Source organism: Dioscorea cayenensis, chromosome 4 (assembly GCF_009730915.1).
Source record: "Dioscorea cayenensis subsp. rotundata cultivar TDr96_F1 chromosome 4, TDr96_F1_v2_PseudoChromosome.rev07_lg8_w22 25.fasta, whole genome shotgun sequence".
Lineage (NCBI taxonomy): Eukaryota > Viridiplantae > Streptophyta > Magnoliopsida > Dioscoreales > Dioscoreaceae > Dioscorea > Dioscorea cayenensis.
Window position 1 is genome coordinate 6,086,249 of NC_052474.1, and position 18,492 is coordinate 6,104,740.

General features: G+C 36.1%; 2 protein-coding genes across 3 annotated transcripts; both read left to right on the forward strand.

Annotated features, from left to right (window-relative positions):
• Nucleotides 1-1,654: 1,654 nt before the first annotated feature.
• Nucleotides 1,655-7,934, forward strand: LOC120259327 (probable inactive ATP-dependent zinc metalloprotease FTSHI 2, chloroplastic). 2 transcript variants are annotated; one of them, XM_039266916.1, is made up of 13 exons: nt 1,655-3,119; nt 3,719-3,891; nt 4,180-4,281; nt 4,390-4,554; nt 4,843-4,983; nt 5,154-5,312; nt 5,432-5,517; nt 5,703-5,781; nt 6,867-6,989; nt 7,066-7,122; nt 7,218-7,455; nt 7,560-7,654; nt 7,718-7,934. In XM_039266916.1, exons 1-11 carry the CDS (start codon nt 1,688-1,690, stop codon nt 7,407-7,409), a joined length of 2,709 nt encoding a protein of 902 aa, XP_039122850.1. In that variant the 5' UTR covers nt 1,655-1,687; the 3' UTR covers nt 7,410-7,455; nt 7,560-7,654; nt 7,718-7,934. The 2 variants fall into 2 exon arrangements, with proteins under 2 accessions (XP_039122850.1, XP_039122849.1); XM_039266915.1 differs by having other exon boundaries at nt 7,218-7,654.
• Nucleotides 7,637-18,229, forward strand: LOC120259328 (nuclear pore complex protein NUP85). Its single transcript, XM_039266917.1, is given in 21 exon segments — nt 7,637-7,654; nt 7,718-7,788; nt 8,897-9,428; nt 11,135-11,237; nt 11,577-11,687; nt 11,824-11,907; nt 12,256-12,327; nt 12,439-12,495; nt 13,066-13,119; nt 13,121-13,186; nt 13,259-13,459; nt 13,579-13,689; nt 13,827-13,864; nt 13,974-14,130; nt 14,890-14,991; nt 15,109-15,165; nt 15,380-15,526; nt 15,671-15,741; nt 15,827-15,914; nt 16,425-16,481; nt 17,631-18,229. Coding segments are annotated over 19 exon segments (2,163 nt in total). The 5' UTR covers nt 7,637-7,654; nt 7,718-7,788; nt 8,897-9,039; the 3' UTR covers nt 17,829-18,229.
• The last annotated feature ends 263 nt before the right edge of the window (nt 18,230-18,492 follow it).

The following is an 18,492-nucleotide window of genomic DNA, read 5'->3' on the forward strand; positions in this document are numbered from 1 at the left end:
CATGTATTTTCCTGAATTTATAAAAAAAAAAAGGGTATTTTCCTGAAGCTACTTCCCATAATTACAGTCAAGCCCATAATTTTGGGGCTCATTTGATTCGTTTAAGAGAACAGCACAAGCAGTACAGTACAATATAAATAGTTAATGTACAGACAGAGTGTTTATGCTGTTTTATGTTTGATTTTCATTGAAAAGTATGAACACAAAATAGTAAATTACGATAATATTTTTTTATTATTCTATATTTATTTTATTCTATATTTATTTTATAATAAAAACATACAATAATATTTTATGAAAATCTTATCAAATTTTACGACGCCCAACAACAACAATAAGTTAAAAAAATTAACATAATTTTAAAAACATTTAATCCACAACAAACAAACTTTCATTAATATGTAAATCCTAAAATATAAATAAATAGATATATAAATAAGTAAATAAATAAAATTTTAAATAGATAAATAAAGGTCAAAATATCAAAATGGTCCCTCTATTTTGCGTTTTCCACCCTTTTAGTCCCTCTAATATAAAATCCGCCTTTTTGGTCCTCGTATTTTCACATTTTTGTTTTTTTGGTCCCTCTAATTGACGGGTCTGTCCTTTTGGTCCTTCAAGTTGATGAATTAGATGGACCAAAAAGGATAAAAAAATAGTAAATATGAGGGACCAAAAAGGACTGACTTTACAACTAGAGACGAAATATGCAAATCTGAGGGACCAAAAATGGCGATTTTTATATTAGAAGAAGCTCAAAAAGGCGAAAAAGCGAAAAAATAGAGGGACCATTTTGATATTTACACCATAAATAAATAGATAAATAAACAACTAAACTTTAAAAAAATAAATAAAAAGATAAATAAATAAATAAAAACAAAAATAAATCATGTTATCACTCTTAATGAGTATGTAATTTTTTTAATTTTTAAATAGGGACAATTTTTGTAATAAGTTATCCCTATACAAGAAATTTTTTTAAACCGTGATTTTTAGCTAGTACAAAAAAAATTAAAGTTGTCTTTGCATCTGGATTGGGTAGTTTGTGCTTTCGTCATTTATCGATAATCAATAGCGTAGTCATATGTTATCCCTCAAAATTTTACGTATCAAACAGACTCTGAAATTGTCGAAGGATTATCATTTATTATTTGAGGAATATGCATGCATCTTTACTTATATATATCATCCGATGAAGTAGTAAGTTTTATATATATATATATATATATATATATGAGGACATGTAATTTAGGGATATCTCCATATTTAATTTAATTATTATTTTATTGTAAAGCTAACCCACTTCCGGGTTAGCATCATTGACTCCACACTTTTGAGGTTAGAAATTAAATAACAATCGGTAGTTGGATAATTTAACTGTTATTGAGACGGAGTCTTTAGATTCATTTTTCAAGGGCGTATCAGAAAATATATTCTCTATATATATACTTCCAAATTTCCAATAATTGTATCAGAAAATATATTTTCTATATATATACATCCATAAATTATTTAAAAATATCACAAAACCTTCATTGTTTACATCTATACATCCCCATATTTTGTCCACTTTTTCAGGGGTTTATAGGCAAAATCCCCTTGTTATATCCCTATATGTATGAAAATGAAAATTATTAAAAAGGCCCCTACTAAAACAGTTAAAAATTGCTATCTATCTCCCCCGTCGATGGCCATTATCCATTTCATCCCATTTTTGTTCCTCCATGGCATGAAGCTCCCTCTAAACCCTCATTTCTCTTTCTCTCTTCAATGGTGGACCTCCATTGATCCAAGCATCTCCATGGCCTTCTCCTCCCTCGCCTCCCCCTTCATCTCTTCCTTCTCTCCAATCCCCAAACCCCACTCCCTCTTCCGATCATCTGCTCTCCCTTCCCTAATCTTTTGCGTCTCTAACTCCGGCAATGGCGGAAGAGACGATGATGATGATGCGAGAAGAACAACTCTAAAGCTCCTCCAATTCTCCGTGACCATCACCATCGTCGCTGCTTCCCTCCCCCAACCCCGAGCCCACGCCAAGGTCTCTGAGAAGAAACGATCCTCGAAGAGATCCGATGGGCTTTCTCCCGAGGACCTCAAGTCCTGGTCCCGCGACCTCCCCTCCGTCCACGACCGAATTCCCTACACCGACATCATTGACCTCAAGCGTGATGGCAAGGTCAAGCACATCGTCAAGCTCTCCACTGCCAGCTTGCGGCAGCGCCCTGATCCGGTGCTTGTTGTTTTGAATGATTCTAGGGTTCTTCGAGCTGTGTTGCCGACGATGGAGAGAGATGAGAGGTTCTGGTGTTCTTGGGATGAGGAGAGTCTAAATTCTCTATGCATCAATGCTTATACTCCTCCCATTAAGAAGCCGGAGGTGCCGGCGCCGTATCTTGGATGGCTGGCGAAGGTCCCGAGGTTTTTCTGGTCGTTGACGAAGAAGAAGCCACAGTCGAAGCGGGTGATGGAGCTGGAGCGAACGAGGAAAGAGCTTGCGGCCAGACGGAAGGCTGAGCTTGCAAGAGTGAGAGAAGAGAGGGAAATGATGGAGAAGGCTCTCAGGACTCAGAAGAAGATCGAAGAAAGGAAGCAGAGGCTCGAGGCTAGGAAGACCAATTACCAGGATTCACTCCGACAAGCGAGGGAGAATTACAAGAACATGGCGAGCATGTGGGCTAGCATGGCGATGGATCAGAATGTTGCTACTGCACTTGGTGGCGTGTTCTTTGTCATCTTTTATAGGACTGTGGTGTTGAGCTATAGGAAGCAGAGGAAGGATTATGAGGATAGGCTGAAGATTGAAAAAGCCGAGGCAGAGGAGCGGAAGAAGATGAGACAGTTGGAGAGGGAGATGGCCGGGATGGAGGGTGATGGGGATGATGAGAATGAGAAGGGTGGAGAAGATAATGCTTACCTTAAAATGGCAAAGAAGTTTATGCAGTCTGGTGCAAGGGTAAGGCGAGCAAGGAGCAAGCGGCTGCCCCAGTATTTGGAGAGAGGAATTGATGTGAAGTTCTCTGATGTAGCTGGGCTTGGAAATATAAGGCTTGAGCTTGAGGAGATTGTTAAGTTTTTCACATTGGGGGAGGTTTATCGGAGGCGAGGAGTGAGAATACCAGGTTAGTATTAGTGAAAGGCTTTATTCATCTATTGTCATATTGTAGTTATGCCATCAGTTCCATTATACCCTGTCAAAAGATAATTACTTCTTGTTCTTATGCTTGCTATATATTATTTGTTGTTTTTGAACCTGTTTTTATATTTGATTCGTTCTTATGGTCTCTTCAGATTGACGATTAATCTGGCATTTTTTCATATGGTTCAATAAGTGTTTGGTACAAGCTAAAAAAATATATCATTTGTTGGTTCCATGCGTTAAGCAGCCATAGCTTATTGTATACTTTCATATCCAGCATTATTTGGTTGGGAAAGGCTTTTTAGTTGTTGCTGATGATGTTCTCCTATTACCAAGACTAATAATCTCTGACCATAGTTGACCAACTAAAATAAGTCTCCTCTTCTTGTTTTAGAGGATTATCACTGAAATTAATGGTATTCTTTTATTAGCATATGTTTGTTACCCTGTACTTCACCTCATGTTTGGAATGACTTTAGAAAGCTACCTTGAATTAATCCCCAAGAATTATTTATTTTGTGCACTTTATTTATCTTTCTATGATAGTTCATGCTTGATGTTGTTTGGGATGCTTGCTTTCAGGTGGCATACTTCTTTGTGGGCCTCCTGGGGTGGGTAAGACATTATTAGCAAAAGCTGTTGCTGGTGAGGCTGGTGTCAATTTTTTTTCAATTTCAGCATCACAATTTGTGGAAATATATGTTGGTGTTGGTGCTTCTCGGGTGAGGGCACTCTATCAGGAAGCCAAGGAGAATGTAAGATGTGATAAGTTGCTTGCTTTGTTTATTTATCTAGATTTTCTTTTATCTTAAGAGGTTCAGATGAACTTATGGTTCTATCATCTATGGTCTATTGGTCATCATTCGCTTTACATTTAGCGAATTTAGTGCTCAACATGGTGGACTTTTTTGAGGCCACACGCTTACATAAACATCTAGGAAGCTAGAACAGGCAGAAAAGCCAACGTTTTCTTTTTGTGATATGCACCCTTTTATATCTTAAAAAGATTGCAAATGGTAGTTTTTGAGCAAAAATTTCTGTAGGCCCCTTCTGTCGTCTTCATTGACGAGCTGGATGCTGTCGGAAGGGAGCGCGGTCTGATTAAGGGTTCTGGTGGACAAGAACGGGATGCGACACTGAATCAGGCAAGAAGAATGACGCAATTGTACTTGAGTATTTTCATTATGTTGATTTTATTTCTGAATGATTGATAGTTATGTTTGATAATCTAATGCTTGTCTTATTCACTGAAGCTCCTTGTGTGCTTGGATGGATTTGAAGGAAGAGGTGATGTAATCACTATTGCAGCAACCAATAGACCAGATATCCTTGATCCTGCGTTGGTGAGGCCTGGGCGATTTGATAGAAAAATATACATCCCCAAGCCTAGCCTTATTGGTCGTGTTGAGATTCTCAAGGTATATTTTTTGAATTATTTGTTATTTATTTGTTTATTTATTTATTTTAGCTCTGTTATCTGGTTTGTTTTAAATGTCAGACAACTCGCATTTTAGTACAATACTATCTTTGAGGTAATCTTTTATTTGATTTCTTTTGAAATAGTCCTGCTTGCTCAAAGGATTTGTTGTGATATCAACCACCTGCAGGATAAATTCTTTCTTAGTTTCTCATACGTTTTCCTTATAATTTCTGAAAAAACTATATATGTATTGCTAATATCCCCTTGAGTGTTTCTTGTAAAACAGGTTCATGCTCGTAAGAAGCCAATGGCTGAAGATGTGGATTATATGGCTGTTGCTAGTATGACAGATGGAATGGTTGGTGCTGAGCTAGCCAACATAATTGAGGTTGCTGCTATAAACATGATGCGAGATGGACGCCCTGAGGTATGCTGTCCTAAGGCTGAATACTATGTGATCAAGAACACCAGAAACTAGTTATTGATGTAAACAATCTTCACTGTATTATCATGAGGGTCTTTATCTTCACCTTGTAATGTGGCTGTGTTATATCAACAGCTAGTAAGGTTTCCTATGAAGACTTTTTCCTTGCGCAGATAACAACTGATGACCTTTTGCAAGCTGCACAAATAGAAGAGAGAGGAATGCTTGATAAAAAAGATAGGAGTTTGGACATGTGGAATCAACTAGCTCTTAACGAAGCAGCCATGGCTATTGTTGCTATGAATTTCCCTGATTTAAAAAATATTGAGTTTGTATGGATCAGCACCTTGTTTACTCTTTGCTGCTAGCCATTGATTTTTCAGAATTTCTTGGAGAAAAAGCAACCTGGTAAAATGCCTTTTGCTTGCTAATGGTTTGCTTACTCCTATAGGTCACAATTGCACCTCGAGCTGGTAGAGAATTGGGCTATGTGCGTGTGAAAATGGATCATATGAAATTTACTGAGGGAATGCTTACGTATGTTCTGCCTTTAATTCATCATAAGTACTGTTGTTTCTGAACAAATGAAAGATGAAGAGAAAGCTTGAATTTTTTGCTTAAACTTGGTTACTGATTGTCCTATAATATATTAGTCCAAGGTTTTTTTTTCTTTTATGGACAGCTGAAAGTTATAGCTTATTATTTGCATTTGATGTTGACAGTCGGCAGTCTCTTCTTGATCACATCACTGTCCAAGTGGCACCTCGTGCAGCTGATGAGCTATGGTATGGTGAGAGTCAGGTGAGACTAAGTGTTTGTGGTTTTGGTTGTTACTTTTACCTTGTAGCATTGTGCGTTTTCCAATGAGTCAACATAACTTCAATTGAGCATGACACCTTTTTGATCTGAGCTGACAGAATGTTATATATTTATTTTGGTTTAATTACTGTACAAATTACTATAATTGTGTACTTTATGCCTTTTTAGTCCTTTTAATATTTTTAGATACAATTAAGTCCTTATATTTGGTCGAGTTGGGTCGTTCTAGTCCACTGTAATATTTTTAGGTACAATTAAGTCTTTGCAATTTACACTTACCCATCTACACCGCGGACTAGAATGACCCAACTTTGACTAAATATGAGGACTTAATTGTACCTAAAAATATTGCAAGGGCAGAAAATACATAATTACATGGACCTGTACAACAATTAAATCTATTTACTTTCTACACTGAATACTTGAGGAGTAGTACTTTAGGAGTAGGTGTGATTATATTGCTGGTTAATGGTTGAATTTATTCTTGATGGTTAATGTGAGATGTGCTTGAGGAAAACTTGCCACAATTAAGCAGTAATGGTTATGTGTTAGGTCCCTTGTTAGGAACTGATACATGAAAGCTCGAGGACTTTGAGGTTTCTGTAGAATCTCATAAGAAAAAACTAAGCACTTAAAACAGAAGTATGAAAGTTTTGTGAAAAATGTGACAGGCGCTCATTTGTTAAAAACAGCACCTAAAACACTAGTATGAAAGCTTTGTGAAGGATCCAACGGGTGCACAATGCTGGACGTGCCAGTTATTAGTATGAATGAATGTTCAAAAGGGATTCTTATAGGACCAGCCTTATATTTCTAGGGAATGGCTGATTGATTATAATATTCGTAATATTATTGTTTTGACTACAAGGTTTCACTTTCAGACATAAAGCTGCAAGTTAACGTGCTCATTGAGTGCCAAGGTTGTACCTCAATATCTGAAAATCATTGAAAATTCACTTGTCTATACTGGTGTGACTGAAAATCACTTGAAAGATCCATAGTTGATTCTCTCCCTGTGCTTTATTGTTGATACTGCAACATGACCAACATCCTTTGGAATTTTACAGTTGAGCACAATTTGGGCAGAAACTGCAGACAATGCTCGGTCAGCGGCAAGGAGCTTTGTTCTAGGTGGACTTTCTGAGAAATATTATGGTCTATCAAATTTTTGGGTTGCAGATCGAATTAATGTACTATTCATTAACTAGTAATCCTGCAGAACATATATTTTTAAGTTTTATTATGTATGACAACTTTGGTTATCAGGAGATTGATTTGGAGGCTCTGAATATTCTTAATATGTGCTATGACCGTGCAAAAGAGGTTTGTATTTGTCTTTGTCTTTGTCGTGCACTAATGTTATAGATCCATGAATCTTAGGGGAAACTTTCTTCTCAAACCATACCATTTTTCTGCAGATCTTGCAACGCAACCGAAGGCTTATGGATGCTGTTGTCGATCAACTTGTTCAGAAGAAAAGTCTCACCAAACAAGAGTTTTTTAACTTGGTTGACGAAAATGGCAACCTTGAGCGTATGCCACCGAATATTCTTGACATCCGGGCTGCCAAGCGTGCGCAATTCCAACAGATGTTAATGACCAAAAAATAATCAGCTCATGTGAAGCTCATCTATTTTTCAAGAGGAGTTGATTTGGGTTTGTCCATATTTCTCACAATCTATAAAAGCACACAAACCTTTCCTCTTTAAATATTTCAAAATGTATTAGTATTTTTTGACCATGTGGATTGGCTGCTTCAGAGGTTGATAGACTCACAGATCCGGGCTCACATCACTTTGGCATTGAACTCACATCAAGCTGTCTGATAGTTCAAGTTAGACATTGTAAACTCAAGGTCAGGAACTCTTTTAAATTCTCTTTGCATAGCAGTATTTTGATAGATTCCTTTGAATAGCAGTATTTTGTTATGGAGATCGGCATTTCATTTTTCGGCAAAGGTGGCACACAATTGATGGAATTTCAGACAAGGTAATTAATTCTTAATTTTTTTCCAAGCCTGGATTAATTACCATTGGAGAAATGTAGAAAACTTAATGCAATTGCAGGACTATGAACCTTGTATGATTCGGAATTCACATTGCTTGATCTAAACAAATAATAACTCTGGTTGTGTATGGGAGTTGAATGTCTTCGCATTGCTCGTTTCTCCATTTGTGTGTGCTTCCTCGCTAAGTTCTTTGTGGATAATATCTTACGTGTTGTTACTCACCAAGCAATAAACAATAAGTTATATGAAAATTGAATTATATTAAAAAAATATTTATAGTTATATATTGGTTGAACAGGCAGATGTGCTGCGGCCAGTATGACGGTGCTTATCTATATATAATTATATTTTTAAAAATATACTTATAATCTGTAGACTTACTTGAAAAAGAAAAGGTTGATTGATAAATGTGACAAACACAGTACTATTATTAAATGGTCGGGATTTGATCGTCTGATCTATGTGTTCTCACTTGATAATGTAAGGTTTGAGTTATAATTTTGTATTTATAATCGAGAATTTATCATCATTATTGCATCTAAGTTTTTTTTAAGATAAGATGCTGTGCTATGGATTTTTTTGATAAATTTTCTTTAATAATAAAATGTTTCAAATTTCACTTCAGCAAAATATTGAAAAGCTAAATCAAAATTTGTTGAATATTTATATCTAAGTTTTTAAAAGTATTTTTAAAAACTATAATCATAATGTTTTCATACATATATTTTATTTGAATTAAGATTAAAGTCTATAGACGAGAGCATAAATGAAAAATTCCGAAAAATACCAAACAATCTGCAGATCTTCTCTAACACTAGTATTATAACACTAGCAAGAGAAGATAATAACATTGCAGATATTTTGACGGCTTTTCCTTCTTTTTCAAGAAATGGATCCTGGGTTCTTATACATTTTGTTTGGGTCTGATTTTCTTCTTTTTTAGCTTTTTTATTTAAAAAAAAAAAATCATTTCCCTCCAAGTCTATATTTTCTTTCATTTACTCTTAATAAATAAATAAATATTTTTTTTTCTGTAGCTTCAGTAATTATTGCTAATTTCGTTAAATGTATTAATTGAAAATTTTTCAGACAAAAGTTGGAGGAAAAAAGACATATATGTCCAATAAACACCCAAAAATGACATCCAATTTGAAATCACTCTCGACTGCCTCGTAAAAAAGAAAGCCTCAAAAACCCTAGTCCGCCTTCTCGCACGCGATCCACCGGCGTCGATGCCCGGCCGAGCGTCGGATCCCGGAGACTCCCTCGTCCCCTTCTCACCGGAGGTCCGAGACCCCGTCGTGTACCCAATCCGCCATGGCATCAATCCCCCGCTATTCCGGGTCTTTGTCTCCTGGTCCGATGGGAACCTCCTCAACGTTGCCTGCCTCCAAGCCCCATCGCCGGTGTCCAATACGACTGCGAGAGCCGCGGAACCGGAGGCTGACATTGGTGGGAAGGTGGTCGAGGTGAGGCTCGGCGAGGGTGATGGCGAGATCAACGAGGAGCAAAGGCGGAGGATCGCTTATGGGTCTGTTCCTGCTTTCGCGATGCTTCAGAGCCGGAGGAATTCCCTTTCGATGATGTCAAGGATGGCCTCCTCCTCTTTCCGCAATGAGTGGTAAGCTGTAATCTTTTTTTCATTTCATTTAGGAGTTCTGTATATTTTAGAAAAGAAACTTTGCGGTTTGCTTGCATTAGTTGTATGGTGAAAATCACTATTCGAGGAAAATAAAATAATTTTGTGCTTGAAATGCTTGATTCACTCTTTTCTCTTTGACCTTCTGCAAATAGTGGTGATATCCTCTGATGGCTTAGGAGTTCTTCATAGTATAAAAGGCAATCGTGGAGTTTGGTTGAATTAATTGCATGGTAAAAAATCCTTTTTAGTTTAATTTTGTGATTGAAATTCTTGTTGCACTATGGTCCCGTCAACCTTATGTGTGAGTGGTGGTCTTCTCTTAGTGTCTTAGAATTCGTTAGGACAAAAATCTCAGAGATTACTTGAATTGGTTGCATAGTGAGAATCCTCATTAGAGTAAATCATTTCATTTTGTGTTTGAATTAATTATTTAATATTTTTCTCTTTGAAGCACGTGATAACTACTAGAAGAATTTTATCAGTAGATTCACATTTATTTTACTATTAACACACCTGAGAAAACCTTAGGTTTGTTGTCCGGAAGCTGTAGTTTGGAACCAAAAGAAGCTCCCTCCAACAAGCCTACTGATTACAAACTGAAAAGAGTTACCTAACACTTAACCACCTATGGTGTCACATTAATGGTAACTATTTCATGTTGCAACTAGAGAATTAAAGGGTACCATTAACCATATGTTGCTTGAGATTGAACTGTTTAAGGACATGATTTCAACTTGCCTCATGTTTCTAAGTTTCTAACAGCTAAAAGCTTCCAAGCAATTTGTAGTTTCCCTCATAGTTGATGTTGATGCCCTTCAGCTGTCAGGTATCTTTGAGGTAGATCTTCTAGAGAATATGCATATATTGCTTATGTCTCTTCTGTTCTCTGCATATCAGCCAACAAATATTAAACAAGATCAGTATAAGTAATTGTTGACTGATTTCTCCTTGCATTTTTGCTCTCCAAGTTGTCTATACGTCAACCATTGCGGCTCTGAACAGTTAGACATTAACACTTTTGTGCATTGCCATCTGATAATCTGCTGATCATAGTTGCTGTGTTTATGGAGCATATAATTCTTACTTTCTGTAAAATGCGTTATGTCCTTTTTGCTCTTGTTTCAAGCAATTCATAAGAAATCTCGGTTTGTATTATTATATGCTTGTTCAAAGTCCAAGCCAAAAAAAAATTATCAAATGCTTTCTCAATGTCCAATCTCAAAAGAGCTCCTTTTCTCTTATTGTGGTTATACTTGTTAAATTTCTTGGGTTTTCGGCAACCTAATCTAGAATATGATCTGCCTTGGAAGGAAAGAGACTAAGTAATCTTTAGTGGATGTGCGGTCATTGTGTTCATTCTAATGCTAAGAGTTCTCACAAATGCTTTGACGATACAAATAAATAAACCAATTGAGTTGAGACCCTAAGAATATTCCCTTTCTTCTAAGGTACGAACCAAACTTTTTGGTCAAATTTTGCGGTTTGAAATGAGGATATTGATTTTCTTCTATTTGCATTTGTTCAAGAATTTTGTATTTGCATATGCTAATTAAAATTGACAACATTTTCCAACCACAGTTTGCAGCCCCTCAAATTGTTTTGGGTCTATTACACCAAATCACAGGTTGCTTTTGAGTGTGATGAGTGATTTTCTCTTTTCTCTATGTGTTCAATTTCATATCCAGGTGGCAGCATGTCCTGGAGTACAGTAATCAAATAAAAGATCTCCTTGGGGCCCCTAGACTTCCTTCTAGCTCAGTGATTGAAGACTCGAAGGTGGTTCTGCAGGTAGTTCTCCTCTGTATCATTGACATTTCAGGTGCTCAGGCATACACAAACACACACACAATGCTCTTTTTAAGCATATTGCCAGTGGTTGGTTACAGGGCATTCTCATTTCTGAATCAGTTTAGCTTCAAAGTTTTTATCATACTGCCTAGAAAATTTATGACTTTGCTGTTGTTTGTAAAGAGGCATGCCATGAGATTCTATGATCAAAAGCATTTACCTGTATCTTTTCAGGGCATATATTGTCATCGTAGTTTGTCTTTGCAATAAATCTGTTTTGAATTTCAATTAACATGTGCCTCTTTCTCTTTTTTTTTTGCAATGGTAATTTTGTTTCAGCAAATTGAAGAACCTTCCAGTTTAAAAGCAGCATGGGAGTTAATGGAAATATTTTATGTGGATAAGCAGTCATCAGCTTGGCTTCCTGAACGACTTGTCGATTGGTTAGCAGTTACGATCTTTCGTTTGATGCTTTTTGAAATTCTGTATTGTTGATATGGACAGCTGTATTGCTGACGTTTCTTTTTGTTCATGAAATGCCTTTGTTTTCTTAAGCGCCTTTGCTAATATATATTTTATCATGTAGGGTTATGATTGCATTCTGGCCAGAACGGAGACTGCAATCTACTCAAAGCTTGTCAATGTTCAGAAAAAGATTGTTAAAATACAGGTGTGACTTATGTTTTGTCAAGCAATATTCATTTCATCCTCTTATCCTCTTTATACTTTTTGAATATCTGGAATGTTAGGACAAACATCTCATGCCTGATATACCTCCAATAGCGTTTTCTTTCTTTATTTTTATTTTTATTTTTTACTATTCAACACACACAACTTGGATTTTTTGTGCAATTGCTTCTTCTTTTGATTTACTTTGCTATGAAATATTAAAAGCGTACAAAGCGATTCACCTCTTCTTGGATTTTTTGTGCAATTGGTTCTTCATTTTCTTTTAATTTAGTTTGCTATGAAAGACTAAAAGGGTACAAAGCGATTCATCCAATTTTGTGCTGTACAGGTTATTGAAGATGATCCTGAATACTGGGAAGGCATATCCTCAGCTCTTGCTGTTGGCTGGCTTGATGTTGTTGTATGTGCTTTAATGTATTTTCCTGAGAGGCTTTCTTCTCTTCTAGCCTCCTTACTAAAACATATTCTCTTAGTTTTGTTTTAACCTGAAAATTGGTGTTCATATATCCAGGTGAAATTGTTGAGATTACATGGATCTTATCAATTGGATCAACTAGGCAATCGTGAGGTTTGTGAGCAAGCAACTAAAATTTTAGTTTCATGTTTCATGTGTGGAGGCCTCAGAAATTTATTAGAAATCTGAGGGTACAACACACAGTTTAATAAAAGCATCATTAAGGTTTGTTGAGTGTAAATGGCTCTAATTACCAAATCTCCCATCTTGTTACGCTTTTATCTTTCATACTACTGTTTGCTTGTAGAACATGGTCCATCTGCACCACAATCCACAATCTAGATTTTATTTTAATCCAAGTTGGGTATAGATCTTCTAAATATGGCTCCTTGGTTTTGAACCTTGAGAGCCCCTGTGGGCTATAAAAAGTACTGCTTGGATATATACTCTAGCTTTTAACTCTGGATCCCTCTTAAAAGTGAAAATGAGGGGGTGCCTGGCCTATCTCAATTTGAAATATATTGATTCTGACAGACTCCAAATCGTAGGACAAGCTCATTCTGGTTGGGCACATAGTGGATTTCGAAAAAGCAATTGGATGGCTTTGATTAAGTTGTTATGTAATGTCAGGCAAAGTGTAAAATTCTTTAATTGTTTTCTAATTTAGTGGTTTGGTTTGTATAGACAGAAAACGGTCTGGTGGAGGCAGTTGCTGTCCTTGTCTCAACAATGCCACGTGATGCGAGCTGATTTACCCACTGGAAAGTTAGGCCAATGCTGTAAAACTAAGCCAGATTTTGTCAAGGTATTACCGCTTGTTATTTATCAATATGGGCACTATTTATTTAGTGAAATATTGTGAGATATCTGCTATCAGGCTTGGGAGAAATGGCGTGGTCATATCACGAAACTGGAATGTAGTGCATTTTGGGTTCAATGTGGTCACCGCCAAACTCGAGAGGGCTTGAGAAATTTGCTACAGATAATGTTGGGAAACATTAAGAATCTGACCACATCAACTTGCCATTGGATGGAGTTGTATATATCTCACTTTCTTTTTATAAGGCCATTCTCAACGGTTAGCTTCTATTTTATTTTGCCCTCCTTTCTACTGATGCTGTATGCGGGTGAACTTTATTGTGCATGCTGATCTTCATGTTGAAAGTTTTTTTTTTTTTGTTAATAATTATTTATCAGGGTTTGGAAGGGATGCACAGCTTAGCCCAGAAGTGCATGCAGTTGAAACCGTCCTCCAACTCTAGTGGTTTAATAGGTGTTTTTATGGGCATTCTTGGAGGGAACACTGAAGTAAGATGAGCTTACAGTCTTATTTTAATTTTAATTTTTTATTTTTGGAAGAAAGATGCTTATTTATCAATTGGCATGCACATTTATTTGTTTATTTATTTTATCTTTTGTGATTTTATTTATTTCCATTCTTTTAGGTTGTTTTAGCTGAATGCTCGAAAGCATTTGGACCTTGGTGAGTCAGGAACCTACAGGAAAACCTCTGGCTTTTTGTGAGATTAGTTCTGTCCATGTCCTTGATCAATGCTATCTTTTATAATCACCTGATTTTTTGGTTCAAGCAGGATGGTTGCGCATGCCATGGAGTTGTTGACAGCTACTGATGATCAGGCTGACATTTTGTTGCATGAAGAGAGGTATAATTTGGGGGGTATCAGCATGGAAGAACTCCATCGGCTTGTTTATGCCCAAGTTTTATCTTCTCATCCTCTGACCTGGCAAGTAAGTTCCAATCAATGATATTAGCATGAGCTTACTATTTCTGGTTGGCTTTGTTGTTTTGAGGTTGTATGTGCTGTATAAATTACACTTCAGTTAGATCACTCACTTCTGGCTTTGCTTTCTCCCGAAAACCATGCAGTTAGATCACTTACATTTTTGGCTTGATCATGAGCTTGTGTAAATTAAGTTTAACCATTTTACTGGATTATGGATGGTGCTAATTCTGACATTCATTCATGAAGGCCAAGGCTTTAACTTCTGATTTTGCTGTGGTCTCCTTATGAATCTTTGTTCAACTGTCTGACTTTGCACTTTCATCTTGTTTCCCATGCCTCGCTACACTGCATACTACTTATCAGAAAAATTATTATTTATTTTGTGTTAAGTTAGAATGGTACACTGCAATGAGTGAAGTTATCTTGTAGTTTCTGTATGTTGCCTTTGCTGGCAGGTGACATATTGTGGTTAAAGTTTAGTTGTTTTAAATTATTTTGGAGGGAGAACTTTTTGTATGAAGTTGGTCAAACATTTAACTTATTAATACTTATAAAAATAAATTTAAATTAATTTTTTAAATTATTATAAAAAATAATTATTAATAATGAATTTTAAATAAATAAATTTATTTAAGAAGTAATGGTTATACTTGGGGTGTTTGGTTGGAGTTTTTGGAATTACTCGGAATAACCTCCAAGCAAGCATACCCATAAAGTACTTTTTAGATTATAACTAAAACTATATTTTGTGCTTATTTTGTAGATTGCACCAACATACTTGGCATCATGCTCAAAGCAAGGATTAGGCTTGTTGGAGGTTCTGTTGTACAGGCAGTCTGTTCACAATCTTCGAGTAACTCTGAAGGTGATAGTCTACAGAGCTTTTAGTAAAAGCTTTTTTTGGTCTTCTTGTTCCAGTTGTACCAGCTTCTATTTCTTTAATTGCAGTTCACCCATACTTGCTCTCTCATATTCTGTGTAGAACTTGGAAATCTGCCGCTTATATGAACTGGAAAATATGAGTGCGTGCATTATGAAGGTACTTAAAATCTTTCAAGCATCTGTTAGTGCTGTGGTTGCTGATCGTAATTTGTGACTAATGACATGATGAAGTAATCAAAATAGTTGAACTATGCTCTTTATGTCATGGAGTTGGCTTTGGGGAAATTATCAATCAAATTAAGGTTCTGTGACTAAGTTATTTTTGAAAAATCAGAACTCTATTTGATGCATGTTTTATTCAAATTTAACAGATTGCTGGTGTGTATTACTGGAAACATGGTAGGAGAGGTTCTGGAATCCACTGGCTTCAGCAGGCTCATGATGAAGTTAGACTTAATAGGATTGCCCAACAGCTGTTTGAATGTATTGGGAAATCGATATCAGATGATAGTTTCAAGGTGCAATATTTTATCATTCAGAGTATATGGCACTTTATGATCAATATCATAAATGAACAAGCTATGCTTAAGAATTCTGGTTTGGGCTTCTGCTAGTTTACTCTGGTTGATTGACGGTTGAAGTCTGTGTTGTTTGCACTGTAGCAATGGGAAGGATTAATTGAGCTGCTTGGGTCAGAAGTTGGAACTGCAGGAGGACTTGAATTTCTTCACAAGTACTTATTTCAGCATTCATTTTATTTCATCTTTTAGCTTGGTATTCTTATGTTTGCGGTAAGTCCATAAGTTTGTGCATGACAGATATCGGGATTTCAAGAGATCTCTTCAGCTGGTGCATGATAAAAAAGCTGCTGATGCTGCCCGGCAGACAGTGGAATCACTTGTGCAGGTTTGGTCTGATAACTCACTATATCTGAGCAATTATATTGGTGAATTTGTTTGTGTTCATATTTCTTGTTTCTTAAATTAAAGCTACAAAGTTTTCAACTTTTCCACCGTATTTCTTGAGTTTATCAAATGTTGTGTCTCTTGGTTGTTATACTAAATACAACACTATGATTGGGTCCATGATCCAAAGTTTTGTTGCATGTACATGCTCTTGTATTGGACTACAAGGCAACATTCAGTCATCGATAAGAGTTTACTGTAGCAATACATGTTTGACATTCTGTTTCACCACTAACACGGCGATTGAAGTTTGTCTGATGTGTGATGTTTTTCTTACCATCCATCTCTTAGCTTTTTTCCCTATTCCTTTTTGCATACTATAGGCAGCTTGCTGCTGTTTGCAAGAGAAAGCAAAATGATTCTCTTATCGGAGGATTTTTAAGACCTTTTTTAATTATTTTTTATGCTACAATCTGAATAACTTGATTGATTCCATGTCTTTCACATGCAGCTTATGAGAAGTCCATCTACACCAAGACGTTTCTGGCTTCCTTTGCTGCATGATTCTGTAAGAAATGATTACTTTAATTGTTTGGCATGTTAGTAGTCTGTGTATACAATTTGGGTACAGCAATTTCTAATTTGCATGCTAGATGCCATATTCACTGACAAACTGACAAATCTTTTATATGCATATAGGTAGGAGGCATTACTCTTGGTTGTACATGTAAACTGTTGCTTATGAGTTATGAGTCCATGCCATTGTTAAACTCTTGTTCATGGATTTCAGAAACTAAACTCAGGAGAACTCACATTGCATCGTACCTAGCAAAATATTACATTTCATGCTACCATATCCATATGAATAAACCTAAAAATGTCTTATACGCCTAGGTATAGCAATTATTATTTGTTGTTTAGATGGTATCTTTACTACTGGATTTTTTTTTTTATATTCATATAACTAGGGAAAACGTTGGTTTTGCATTTATGTGTAAAATATTGCTTGAGTTATGAGGTCATGCTAATGTTAAAACCATATACAGAAACTTAGGAGCACTCATATTGCATCAAAACTGCTAAAATATTTCATCCCAACATTGCCTTTTTAAAACATTCGGACACATCGTTCTCTGAAACTAAAATCATTGCAGCCATTTCAATGAGGCGTTATAAACTTAGTGAGAACAACCTACTCCAATTGCACATTAGGCTCCCTTGGTGAACTTTTAAATTTTTTACAGATCAGTCTTGAATATTTTTGTATGAACATAATGCCATCTGAATTATCTGAACTAATTTGGTAACCTATTTCAGTTTTCACTGTCAATTGATAATCTAGAATCACTAAATGTGCTCAGATTCAGCTGCATGGAAATCTTTATAATTTAATAACCGTATGCTACAGTTGCATCAATAGTCTGAAACATCCGTAATACCAAAACAATCTCAACAATTCAGATCGCTAAACTTAAAAAAGACGCATCTGCTATCACTTGTCATTGGCACACATCTATGTTTTGCTTTGAGGAACTCTTAATATATATGTGTCGTGAGTACTTGTGTTTCAAAGACTTAAATGAGCTTACATATTTGCAAATGAAGCAGAACCATCAGATTGAAATTATCTAGTTGTTACTTTGATGAGTTTTCCTTCTCACAAGTTAACAACGATCCAAATTTCGATTGGTTTTTAATAATTGGGCCATGCTTCCAGGTTCACTTACTCAACTGGCGTGGTCAGGCCCTGCTTAATGTTTCTGAAACAAACTTGTTACTAAGCAAACTGCAGGAATTATCCATGGCTAAGCTGCATCCAGATTTTTCTAATTTTGACCTTCCAGCTCAGGCCCTTGCCACTGTCCGACTGGCCCTTGCGGCAAATCTTAAACAAGCTATTCTTGAAGAAAGCTGACTTGTTTTGAGCTAAATATCCAGCAATTGAACTCATCTCCAACATGTTTCAATTCTTCGTCTTCTGTGATGATTTTAAAGATCAGAAGGTAACTTACTAGCATTTTTCATCCTTTGCCCAACAGGCCAACACTGAGCATTAGGACATGTTTATGTGTTCATTTATATGGAATTTTCTCTCATTTTACTGCTTATGAGCAATATTTATTCCAAATGGGGAAGTCATAAACCTTTCAGTCGGCCTTTTGGCTGATTAAATATCTAGGAAATTTGCGCAAATGTCCTTGCAAAACCCTGTAATTGTATTTATAATTATTGTTAAACCATTTGGACAATCTGTCTCCATCTTGTATAAGTTTGTAATTCCAAATTTTATTTTAATAAATGTTTTCCTTTAGGAGATGTTTGAAGTTTTTGACAACGGAATTTCCTTAGCATACATTACCTTGTGGGGCTACCGATGCAGGAATCATAAATTTTGTACTGTTGTACGGCCAATTATAGACTTTTATATGGATATAAACACTCAAAAGATCTCCAACTACTTTTGTGTTTGTAGTTGGATGATTTTTAGTACAATTGATTTAAAACATAATCAACTCGATTAATGACCCAAATCCTAAAATAATGACTTAAGCAAAGGTCCATCAAAATTTTGTGGAAAC

Coding starts and splice junctions, on each gene's coding strand:
- LOC120259327 (XM_039266915.1), top strand. CDS start 1,688: ATGGCCATTATCCATTTCATCCCATTTTTGTTCCTCCATGGCATGAAG. Junction 4,984..5,153: donor TGCGAGATGGACGCCCTGAG/GTATGCTGTCCT, acceptor TTCCTTGCGCAG/ATAACAACTGATGACCTTTT. Junction 5,313..5,431: donor ATTTAAAAAATATTGAGTTT/GTATGGATCAGC, acceptor TTACTCCTATAG/GTCACAATTGCACCTCGAGC.